The 13,040-nt window shown below is 44.0% G+C and overlaps 1 protein-coding gene across 1 annotated transcript in view; it reads left to right on the top strand.

The window, feature by feature from the left end:
- Nucleotides 1-13,040, top strand: part of SCARB2 (scavenger receptor class B member 2) — a 118,069-nt gene that overhangs the window by 95,259 nt on the left and 9,770 nt on the right. The window contains exons 9-11 of the mRNA XM_033914397.1: nt 4,000-4,073; nt 11,980-12,031; nt 12,264-12,425. Of these exons, the coding sequence (XP_033770288.1) occupies nt 4,000-4,073; nt 11,980-12,031; nt 12,264-12,425 (288 nt within the window). The remainder of the gene's footprint in view (nt 1-3,999; nt 4,074-11,979; nt 12,032-12,263; nt 12,426-13,040) is intronic.

Consider the following 13,040-nt stretch of genomic DNA (forward strand, 5'->3'; position numbering starts at 1 on the left):
CAAATGAGACTGAATCCCTGGCAGATTTCATCACTTCACTAGTAGATGTCGTCAGAGTGACCCTGGAGCTAATTTATTTCTTCCCTCTGGTGGATGATTCAGACCAATTTGACCATGGGACTTTCATTCCAAATCTTTCAGCCCCAGAAGGTGCTGACTACGGATGCGTCCAGTCTGTGTTGGGGAGCAAATTTAGATAGGCTTCATACTCAAGGTGCTTGGTCAGCTCAAGAGACGAATTCTTGCATCAACCTTCTGGAGCTCCAGGCAATGAGTGGTGGACACCTGGAATGCTCTCCCAGAGGAGGTTATTGCGGAATCCACCGTTCTAGGATTTAAAAGTAAACTAGATGCACATCTCCTTACGAGAGGCATAGAGGGATATGGGTGACTAAAATTACACCAGGTGTACACCTGGCTGGGCCTCCGCGTGTGTGGATCACCAGACTTGATGGACCGAAGGTCTGATCCGGAGATGGCAGTTCTTATGTTCTTATGTTATAGAGGCTTTCAGAGATCGGTTATTGAACCAAAGTGTGCTCATTCAAACAATCAGATTGCAATGTATTACACCAGCATTAAGAGGAGTACAGGTTCCTACCCTATATATCAGGAAGCCTTCAGGATGTTGAACTGGGCTGTCCATACTGGCAAAGATCTCAGAGCCACTTACCTGACAGGAAAGTCCAACAACTTGGCTGACAAATGGAGCAGGGTAATGCAGCCACAAGAATGGTCACTCAGCATGGCTGTTGCTGGGAGATATCCGAGAGTGGGGAAACTCCCTCAGTGGATCTTTTTTGCCAGTCCTTACAATCATAAAGTCCCTTAATAAGGCTCCAGCCTCAGGTCTCATGACAGACTAGTGTCAGATACCTTCTTCCTTCATTGGGGATCAGGTTTTCTGTATGTGCATCCTCCTATTCCTCTCATAAGAAAGTAACTTTGCTATAACTGCATCAAGGTGTTTATGATAAAGTAAGAAGCTTTTTTTCCCTTTTGATTGGGTTATTTAACCCTTTTACATTTAAAGAGGAATATATGCATATTTTACTATAATACTAAATGTATAACTTGGTGAGTGAAGGTGAAGCTTTATTAAAAAGCAGTATAATATCTTGAGTCTGTGACAGAGTAATACAGTAATGCCATCCATAGCAAGTTCAGTGAGTATATGAGATCATAAAAATACAATAACTAGATAAAGATTAAACAGCGCCATGGATAAAAGTACCATGCGCATAACTGAAGCATTTAAAATTGGGTGTGTTGCGATCAAAGGGATGTTTAGAACCAACCATTCAAATATCAGTTTATGTGTTCAGTGACCACTGTGTTTATGCTAAAATGTTTAAATAGAGAACACATATAAGAAATATTTTTTTAAAGATGATTTAGAGCAAGTGTAGATGATTATAACAAGAACATAGAATATTTATAATTTAACCATATATACAAGTTATCATTTCTTAAACAAAGGTGATTAGTGAGATATGCCACAGCTTATAGTGGGGTGTATATTATTCCATATTAACAGCTTATAGACTGCCATTCAGCAGTAACTTTGATGCAAAGCAATGCATGCAGAGCAGGTATTCTCAATTTAGTCCTCAGGACTCACCATACCAGTTTGGTTTTCAAGATACTCACAATAAGTATGCACAAGATAAATTTTCATATGCTGCCTCCACTGTATGCAAAGCTATCTCATGCATATTCATTGTGGGTGCCTTGAAAACCTGACTGGCCTTTATGTGTCCTGAGGACTGGGTTGAGAACCCCTGATGTAGAGATTAAATTCAGGTCTTGTAGGAGTCCAGAAAAGTTTGAAGAGAGTTAGGGGTCCTTTTATCAAGCTGCGGTAGGAGTTTAACGCGCGTAATACCGTTTTGCAATTTCCTGAGAAGTCTTTCATGTGGAACTTTGTCGAACGCTTTCTGGAAGTCCAAGTATATTATGTCCACTGGTTCCCCGTTATCGATTTGTTTGTTTACTGTTTCAAAGAATTGTAGTAAATTCATCAAGCATGACTTCCCTTTCCTGAAGCTGTGCTGACTAGCTCTCATCAGGTCGTGTGTATCCAAGTGCCGGACTATGCTGTCTTTGATCAGTGTTTCGACCATCTTTCCAGGGACAGACGTAAGACTCACTGGTCTGTAGTTGCCCGGATTTCCTCTTGATCCTTTTTTTAAAATTGGGGTGAAATTTGTTATCTTCCAGTCGTCCGGTATCTGTCCAGTTCTAATTGACAGGTTAGCAAGGTTTTGCAGTAGTTCTTCGATTTCTACCTTCAGTTCCTTTAATACTCTCAGGTGAATTCCATCCGGTCCAGGAGATTTGTCACTTTTAAGTTTGTCGATCTGGTAGTATATCTGGTCCAAATCCACTTCTACTGTGGTGAGGCTGTCCTCTATTTCTCCCTTGAACACTTTCACTGCTTCAGGTATTGATGTAATGTCTTCCTTCGTAAAGACAGACGCAAAGAAGGAGTTCAATCTGTCTGCAATTTGTTTGTCTTCTTTGATGTACCCTTTTCTTCCCTGGTTGTCCAGCGGACCCACTGCCTCTTTTGCAGGTTTTTTCCCTTTAATGTATCTAAAAAAGAGCTTGAAGTTTTTGGTCTCATACGCTATTTTCTCCTCATAGATCTTTTTGGCATCCCTCACCGCCTTGTGACATTTCTTCTGATCATCTTTGTGGCTGTTCCAAGCTTCGGTTGTTCTTTCGCATTTCCATTTTTTAAAGGAGTTCTTTTTATCTCTTACGGCATCCTTCATCTCATTAGTAAGCCATGCTGGTTCTCCTTTGCTTTTATTTTTCCGTCCTTTGGATATCTGCGGAATGTAGAGATTTTGTGCTTCCATTATAGTATTTTTCAGTAGGGACCATACCTGATCTACCGTTTTAATTGTGTATATCCTTTTCTTGAGCCATTTTTTTTACCATGACTCTCATGCTATCATATCTTCCTTTTTTAAAGTTGAGGGTCGTGGTTAAGGTTTTGATACGTTTCCCCTTCCCGATGTCAAGTTTAAAGTTGATCATGTTGTGATCGCTCGTCCCTAGCGGGACCGTGACTTCTACATCTTTAGTCTGACCCGTAATGTCATATAGGACCTAGTCCAAGGTGGCATTCCCTCTCGCCGGCTCTCCCACCAATTGTTCTAGGAAGCAGTCCCCTACCTTTTCTAGGAACTTTGTTTCTTTGCCGCAGTTTGAGGTTCCCAGGTTCCAGTCTATCCCCGGAAAGTTGAAATCTCCCATGATCATTGCATTGCCTGTCTTACATCCTTGTTTGATTTCCTCTATCATTTCCGAGTCTGTCTCCTCCGTCTGTCCTGGGGGTCGATAGTAAAGGCCAATTTTTGTGTCATTACCGTTGTGTCTAGGAATCTTAATCCAGAGGGAATCCAGCTTCTCTTTCCCCTCCGTCTTCATCTCTCTAACAGATTTTATTCCTTCTTGAACATATAGGGCAATACCTCCTCCTTTCTGCCCTGTTCTGTCCCTTCTGTATAGATTGTATCCCTGCAGTACTGTATCCTATTCATTTTCATCATTCCACCTTGTTTCTGTTATGCCAATGATTTCTAGTTTGTCTCTAACTCTCCCATTTTGTTTCTCAAGCTCCTAGCATTCCTGTACATACATTTAAGTTCCCTTTGTGATCCCTTCTTGGGCTTTCTAAGCTTTGCAGCCCCTATTGTGTCTTTCATGGTATCTGTCTGTGCTCCTACATTGTCTCCCTCGTTTGCTTTGTGCTCTTCTCCCCCTATGTCTGAGTAGTTGTCCGTAGTTCCTTCTTCGGGGCATTTTGTCGCCCGGGTCATCGACTGGTGGTCGACTGTCGGCTTTCCCCTGACCTTTAGTTTAAAGCCTTCTCAATGGCCCTCTTCAAATTGCTAGCCTAGTCAAATGCCATGTACATGAACAATATCAATGTTTGCATGGTTTCTATAATTATGGCTCATATCTAAGTTTTTCCCTGTTCATTCACAGCTCACTGGAATCATTGTGAGAGCATCCAAACGACTCCAGATCAATGTGTTGGTGAAACAGAATCCTGATTATACGTGAGTACGCTATCAATTGCTTTATTGACATCTTGCATAGGTGTCCCAGGGCCAGATGCACTAAAGTCAGCGATAGTCTAATGATCGTCGCTAAACTAGTTTTGACTGATTTAGCGACGATTGCCTTTGCCAACCCGATGCAGAAAATGGCTCACCACATAGTTTTCTGCACGATCACTCATTCTCCGATCCGATCATACAAATAAGCTCATTAATACTGAAATGCCATGTAAACTAGCAGAATGATTGATGCTCTGAAATGGCTTCCCGATGCAAAATAAAAAGTGATCGCTTTTAGCAATCCCAAAAAAGCAACTGGTCAAGACCAGTTGCTTATCTGTCTAACCATAGTTTTGCCCCTTTTTTTTTTTTTAAATGGGTACAGATACAGCACAATATCTGCCCCATTAAAAATGAAGAAAAAGAAAAAAGCACCTCCTCCCCCCGATGACAGCCCTCCCCAACATCCCCACCCCCCTTGATGCACTGGGAGCCAACCCCTCCTCCCATGGCAGCAAAAACTGCAGGAGGGACGCCCACTCCCGCGAGAGAGAAAATTGGCAAGAGGGATACCCACTCCCTCCTGCTATGATGACTCCACCCCACGAGAGAGAAAATTGGTAGGAGGGATGCCTACTTCCTCCAGTCCGTTTTGCAAAATCTGTTCTCCTAAATTGCCAACTCTCCCTCCATCCCATTCTGGTTAGCTTGGAGGTCTCCCACATGTTGAGAATATGCTTGTCCTGGGATAAAGCACAGTTACTTACTGTAACAGGTGTTATCCAGGGACAGCAGGCAGATATTCTCGCAACCCACCCACCTCCCCGTGGTTGGCTTCTTTGCTAGCTATCTGAACTGAGGCCATGCTGAGGAGACACAAGCCCTAGGTTGGGTGGGAGGGGCACGCGCGCATGCGCGGGCCAATCGCAAGCTTGAAGGTCTTCAAGCAAGTTTGCTTGCGAAAACGTCCACTAGGGGGCTCCGTCGGTGACGTCACCCACATGTTGAGAATATCTGCCTGCTGTCCCTGGATAACACCTGTTACGGTAAGTAATTGTGCTTAAAGGTAAGCCGGTTGATATTGCGTATTTGGATTCTCAAAAGGCATTGGACAAAGTACCTCATGAAATACTTCTGAGGAAATTAGAAAGTCATGGGATAGGAGATAAAGACAGAAAACAGAGAGTAGATTTAAATGGTCAATATTCTCACTGGAGAAGGGTAAATGGTGGGGTTCACCAGAGGTCTGTGCTTGGACTGCTGCTTTTTAATATATTTATCTATGATCTAGAGATGGGAATAACTACTGAGATAATTAAATTGACTGATGACACAAATTTGTTAAATCACAAGAGGATTGTGAAAAATTGCAAGAGGGCCTTAGCAGACTGGGCGGCAAAATGGCAGATGATGATTAATGTAAGCATGTGCAAAGTGATGCATGTGGGAAAGAGGACCCCAAACTATAGCTGTGTGATGCTGGGTTCTATGTTAGGAGTCACTGCCCAAAAAAAGAATCTAGGTGTCATTGTTGATGATACGTTGAATACCCTCAGCTTAATGTCAGTGGCTAAGAAAGCAAATAGAATTTTGTGCGTGCCCTGCTGGCATGTTTGCGAGTAAGTATAAGCACTAGTGTTCTATACATTTATGGACACAAGGGACGTGTAAATGCAGATGCCTTGATTACACTAGACAACAAAGTTTTTGCTTCTTTAACCCTTTCGGGTGTATCTTATAGATTTTTGGCTGCTAATCATGAAAATCACTTTTAAAATTATGTATCACTTACCGTTTTAACAAAAAAGTACATTTTTACAATTTCTTGTTATTCTTTCAGGCTGATGCAATTAATCTTAGCCTAATTCTTAATATAGGCTATTGCTCACGTTATACCTTGCTGGATATAGTGTGGGTATGTCCAGGCGTACATTCAGGTCGACTGGCTGATAAGAGAGCCCCCTCGTTCTCCAGAGGGCGACACACATTGGATCAGGTGATCCAAGTCCTGGAGGATCTGGGTTGGATTGTAAATTTCCGAAAGAGCAATTTGACATCAAATCAATCCCTGGAGTACCTGGGAGCCATGTTCAACTCGGCTGCCAGCCAAGTCTATGTTCCAAAGGCACACAGATGGAAGTTGTGCTTTCAGATTCCTTGTCTCCTGCACAGGTCAGCTCCATCGACGTGGGACTATTTTCATGTCCTGGGATCCATGGCTGCCAAAATAGATGTGGTGCCTTAGCTGAGAGCACATGCATCCTCTTCAACACGTGTTGCTCTCAAGCTGGTCTCCATAGACAGATGCGTTACAGACAGATCTACCTTGGATGATAGAGGCTCGAGCCAACATGAAGTGGTGGCTTCTTCCTCGGTCTTTCTCCATGAGCCTACCTCTGCAGTTGGCTTCCTGGGTGATTTGTAATGACAGATGCCAGTCTCCAGGGCTGAGGAGCCCATTGCAACCATTGACCGATACTAGGGCTTTGGATACTCTCGCAGAGGAAATAGTATATCAGCCGGCTAGAACTGCAGGCCATTCATTTGCCTCTGCTGAAATTGCAGAAGACTCTAGAAAACAGGTGTCAAGCTGTTTTATGCATCCCACAGTGCCGCCTCCGGTGTTATCTTCTGGTCGGCTCCCTCCTCCTCACTTCTGCAGTGCACAAAGCCGCGGGTGGCAGCTCCTACGCGTGTCCTGCGCCTGAACCAGAAGCCTTCTCTCTGATGTTGCAATGTCAGTAGGAAGGCTTCCGGATGAGGCGTGGGATTTGTGAGGAGCCACCGTACGCGGCTTTGTGCACACTGCGGGAGTAAGGAAGAGGGAGCCGGCCAGAAGATAACACCAGGAGTGGCAATGAAAACACTGCAACAGATCACACCGCAGGCCTCATAAAATGTAAGACACCCGCCGGAGGGAGGCACCTAGTTGAGGCACAGCATGGAGGTAGGGGGAATGATTTTATTTTCAATTTAGTGATTGAATTATGTCAATTTTGAGAAGTTTCATCTACTGTCTATATTTTGCACTGTTCAGGAAGAAATGCATTTGTTTCTTTTTCTCTGGGGATTGCAATGCATAAATGCAGAGTCTTGAATCTTAGGGTTTCATTTGTATATATTAGTAGTTTTAGTTATTGGTCCCATATTTGCAAAGAGGTTATCTGTGTTATGGTAGGAATGAATGTTAAAAGCATACAGTCTGCTTTGTGTAGTTTAATTTTATGGTTAACTATTATGTGTTGTTAATAAGATTATATTGTGTGTGTATATATGAAAAATGAATGGAAAAAATGGTGTTACAATTAGTACTATTATAGGGGTTGGGTCTGGCCCGCGACTTAGCCTTTGTTTTGGATTTCGGCTCCTTAATGTGATTGAGTTTGACACCCCTGCTCTAGAAGGACAAGCAGTCAGAGTCTTCTCCAACAATGCCACAGCAGTGACATATGGCATTCGCCTGGGAAGCTCCAAGAGTTCATCTCTAGGTCTGGAAACCCACCTATTCCTCCGCTGGGTGAAGCGTCATCTTCAGGCGCTTTAAGAGGCGCCTGTTGTGGGAGTGGGCAATGTTCAAGCCAACTTTCTCAACAGACAAACCTTGAATCCGGGTGAGGTGGATGCTGTCTCCGACAGTATTTCATACCATTGTAAAGTGCTGGGGTCTTCCCCATTTTCACCTGAAGGTCTATATGCTCTAGTCCAACCTTGGCCACAATACCACCAGTTGTATGCCAAGTCATTCGACGAATTGTGGCTCATCAAGGAAGAGTCATTCTGGATAGAGAATGATATGGAGATAAATTTGTCCCCATCCCTGCAAGAACTCAATTTCCTTGTTCCCATCCCCGCAAGTTTTGTTGCTGTCCCTGCCCCATTCCTGTAAGCTCTGCCTTAACTACACAAGCTTCAAACACTTATGATTTTAAAGTGTGTGAGGCTTGTGCAGATGAGGACTGAGCTTGCAGGAATGTGGCAGGGACAGGAAAAGAACTCACTGGGACGGGATGGGAAAATGAGTTACCGCGGGGACGGGGAAAAATTTGTCTCCGTGTCATTCTCTAATTCTGGTAGCTCCAGATTGACCTCGCCACCATGGCCTGCAGATCTGCTGCATCTTTGCAAAGGCCATGGGCTCAGGTTGCAGGCACATCCAGACCTGTTTTCTCAGGGTCCGGTATGCATGGCAGATCTGGATCACTTTGCTCTTACGGCATGGCTATTGAATGTGAAGCGTTAGAGTGCAAAGGATATTTAGCCATGGTTCTTTCCACCCTTCTCACGTCTAAGAAGGTAACTACAGTCTCTCCTTCGCTAAGGTGTGGAGGACTTTCCAGCATTGGTGCGCACAAGAATTCTCATCTCCAGTTTTGATAGTGTTGGCCTTACTTCAAGTGGGCCTTGACAGTGATCTCACTATGGCTTCACTTTGAGTCCAAGTCTCTCTTGTTCCCAGACATCGCCAGATTTCTGAAGGATGCTTTTCAAATTTGACCACCTATCAAACCACCTTTCCCTTCTCAGGACCTCAACATGGTTCTTGGAGGCCTCACCAAGGCTTCGTTCGAGCCTTTGGAAGAAGCAACCCTCTTGGACTTGACACTTAAGATAGTTTTCTGGTAGCAGTTTCATCAGCGCAGCGCTTTTCTGAGCTCCAGGCTCTTTCTTGTCGAGAGCCTTTCCTCAGAATTGCAGAGACTGGAGTTTCCCTGCGCACTGTTCCTTCTTTTCTTTTGAAGATAGTGTTGCCATTTCATGTGACTCAGGAGGTCAGTTTGCTTGTGTTTCAATCTATAGTTTCTAAGAAACAGGATTGCATTTTGCTCAAGTAGGAAATGAGACGAGTGCTTCTTCTCTATTTAGAGGTCACCAGCGAGTTTAGGCTCTCTTACCATCTGTTTCTGCTTATTCATTCGTCTAAGTGAGGCACGCTTGCTTCCAAGGCCACGATATCCAGTTGGAACCATAAAGCCATTTTGTCAGCCTACATTGTCTGTGAGGCACAGTCCCCTGTTTTTGTTAAGGCGCATTTGACTACAAGTTTAGCTTTGTCGTGGTCCACAGCTAGTGCAAGCTCTCCAGAGGAGATTTGTACAGCGGTGACTTGGTCCACGCTATACACTTTTACAAGGTTTTACAGGGTAGACATTGTGGCACAAGAGATCTCTACCTTTGGTTCCTCCATGTTACAGGCCAGCGCAGTCAGCCCACCCTAGTTCTCTGGGACTGCTTTTGTACATTCCACTTGTCTAGAATGACACACCTATTGTAATGGAAAAAGAGATTATGTGCTTACCTTGATAATATCTTTTTCCAGTAGATAGGTGTGTCATTCTAGACTCCCGCCCTGTCCTTCCTGTGCCTGTCTACTGTTCCATTCTGTATACGCTTCTCCAAGTTGTATTTTGGATTCCAGTCAGCCCTTTGGCCCCTGAAGGATATTGTCTGATATAGGTTTTATATATATATATATATATCCTATATAATAAAAGGCTAACTTGTGCATGCGCACTCCTATTTGTGTGCTTCCATGATCTGTAGTTCCATGGCCGCATGAGTGCGCATGCATGAGTCCCCAGCCTTCTTCCCAGCCTACCTTGGCCGTCAGCAGCGGCGGCGGCTCATCTCCTGTGGGGACCTGATGTGTGCTGTGTCCGTCCGTGGCCGCGGCTTGAGGCGAATGCGCCAGTTAGGTGCATCGGGTGACAGGAGCGGTGCTGGCGGCGGATGGCAGGAGGAGGGCTCATGGTCCTGCTGCCGCTCCTGTTCACAGCGGCCTGCACGTCGCCGATTCCCCCCCTTCCCGCAACAACCGCTACCGCTCCTGTTCAAAGCGGCCTGCTGAGGTTCGCGGCCAGCTGTAACGAACCTCGCAGGCCGCTCTCCACATGGTAGCACGTTCCCTCTGACTCGATCGCATCAGAGGGAACATGCTACCGAGTTGGAGAGCGGCCTGCGAGGTTCTTTACAGCCGGCCGCGAACCTCAGCAGGCCGCTTTGAACAGGAGGATCAGCCACCACGGGGATCGTGAGAAGAGCCGCCGAAAAAAAAACTTCAGCTGCAGCAGGCCAGCATGCGGGAAGGGGGAGGGGCCGAACGGAGCAGGGCAGCTCACGGTAAGAGAAGGGAATGGGGGGTGGGGGAAAATGCTTCTGCTTCAGCAGGGACCTGGAGGGGAAGGGAAATACCGCTGCTGCTTCTGCAAAGGAAAGTGGTTGGGGGGGAGAGAAGGGAATGGGGGGTGGGTGGGGGAAAATGCTGCTACTACTTCACAGGGATCTGGAGGGGAAGGGAAATATCACTGCTGCTTCTGCAAAGGAAAGTGGGGGGGGAGAGAAGGGAATGGGGGTGGGTGGGAGAAAATGCTGCTACTGCTTCAGCAGGGACCTGGAGGGGAAGGGAAATACCGCTGCTGCTTCTGCAAAGGAAAGTGGGGGGGGAAGAGAAGGGAATGGGGGGTGGGTGGAGGAAAATGCTGCTACTACTTCACAGGGATCTGGAGGGGAAGGGAAATATCACTGCTGCTTCTGCAAAGGAAAGTGGGGGGGGGGGGGAGACAGAAAGAAATACAGACAGACAAAGGAGGCTAGGGAGAAAGACAGACAGACAAAGGGTGCCAGGGAGAGAGAGAAAAAAATTGCAGGAGGGAGAGAGACAGAAAGAAAGGAAGAAAGAGACAGGAGCAGGGAGAGAGACATAAATAAAGAAAGACAGCCAGCCATATATTCTAGCACCCGTTAATGTAACGGGCTTAAATACTAATATATATATATATATTTATTCATTTTAATTCTAAAAACAGTGCATACAAAAATTGCATAACAAGTTACCTGAAAAATCAGCACTTATATCCATCAGTGAAATACATAAGAATATTCACCCCCTCCCCCCCTGATTTCAATATATTCCAATTACCCATACAATAGTACTAACAACTCATAAATAAACCAGTCTCTCTATACATTATCCTTCTCCCTCCCACCCACCCCCTTCCCTGGATGTGTAAAGTATAATCAAAAATAAAGGGAAAAACCACTCAATTAGAATCAATAAAATTGGTCAATGGATCCCATGTCAGATTAAACCACTTAATATTATCCTTTTGTTCAGACATCATTTTCTCGTAACGATAACATAAGCATATATTGTCTGATATGTTTTAATGTCTACAGGGATATTCCTTGAGCTCCTTTGAGGCTTCTGTTGACTGTTGTAAGTTAATTACATGTTACAGTGTTTATGTTAAAGCAGAACAGTTGTATTGTTGGGGGTGTCCCCTCTGTTGCTTACTTCACATAATCAGTTAGAGCATGCAGGTAGCAGTAGAGCTCACAGTGAAGTAAGAGGGCCACAAAAAAAATCCAGAGTGGATTCCCTCTACAGATGGCTCATGGCCATGGGGAGATAACCTGCTTGTCCAGAATGACACACCTATCTACTGGAAAAGATATTATCAAGGTAAGGACATAATCTCTTTTTAGTAGTTACTTACATTGAAATTTTCAACAAATTTTCTGTTGCATCCACAGACTCAAATAGCATTTGGTTCCTACAGCCTTGGACAGATTCTTCTTATAGACATTGAGGTCACATGGCCAGACCATTCCCTACCCCCACCTACTGCTCAAAACAGACTGAGTATACATTCTAAACCTATAGCATAGGCACATCCATTTTCAGTTATAGCTATGAAAACAGCAGTAATCTGCCACATGATAGATTATTTATAGTCCTTGCATAACTTCCTTTTTATGACCTGCTTTCTTGATAAAAAATAATGAGGTTAAAGGGTACTTTTTTCACTACTAGTACATGGCAATAATTGTTTTGTTGTGGTTCAACTGTAAGACATGAAGTTGAATATTAGAAATGTTGCAAATTAACTGTTTTACATTTTTCCCCCAGCATTCCTCAAAATATTAGAACACTGATTTTTCCTCTGATGTACATGGACGAGGTGAGACGATCAGTTTTGAAATGAAGTTTATGACTGCTTTTGACATGTGTCACATGTGTATACTAATATTACATTGTGGGCTTTTATAAAATTGGGGAATCAGCCATTGAAAAAAATACATTAAGAAATGTCTTCTGCTCTTGATTAGATGAAAAACTTGTTGCTATGTGCAGAGAATGCAATCAGATTGTAACTTTAGTGTATTAATAATGAATGTTTTCTTCTCTCTCAGAACACTTTGATTGATGATGAATCAGCAGAAAAGCTGAGGTCTATCGTGCTGAAGACCAGTGTTATAGCCAACATCCCCTTTATGATCATGGTTCTAGGAATTATGTTTGGGGTTATATTCATTGTACTTACATGCAGGAAGCAGCCAGCAAAGGAAGAACAGGTATGCAGTTTAATATCCTTGGCTTCTACATCCCAAATATTTAATTTCTAACTTTATATGCACAGCCCCAGCAAGGTTGTTCAGTGTGAGAATTGTGTTAAGAAAAATAAGCTACCTTCTAGAAGTGTGGCCAATATTTAAGTGTATTGCCCTGCTAACTTTGGGAACTATCAGAGTGAACCTTGACATTTTAAATTCCTCTCTTACTGACCGGCTAGAATTTTTCCAGGCAAAGCAGACTGTATAAAAATTAGTCTGACAAAGAGACACTGCTGTGAGTGTTCATGGGATGTGGTTAAACTTTGTCCCACTAGCGCAGTGGTTAAAGCTACAACCTCAGCACCCTGAGGTTTTGAGTTCAAACCCTGCACTGCTCTGGGCAAGTCACTTAATCCTTCACTGCCCCAGGTACATTAGATAGACTGTGATCCCACTGGGACAGATAGGGAAAATGCTTGAAGTACATGTATGTAAGCCACTTTGAGTGTGGTTGTAAAACTACAAAAAGGTGGTAAACAAGTCCCTATCCTTATCCTTATCATTCAGGAGCAATTATATAAATGAATGCCTCCTTTCAGGTGCCCAGAGTCTGTCGAGTAGGAACCTATCCTTAAC

The sequence above is a fragment of the Geotrypetes seraphini genome, chromosome 1 (genome assembly GCF_902459505.1).
Source record: "Geotrypetes seraphini chromosome 1, aGeoSer1.1, whole genome shotgun sequence".
Classification (NCBI taxonomy): domain Eukaryota; kingdom Metazoa; phylum Chordata; class Amphibia; order Gymnophiona; family Dermophiidae; genus Geotrypetes; species Geotrypetes seraphini.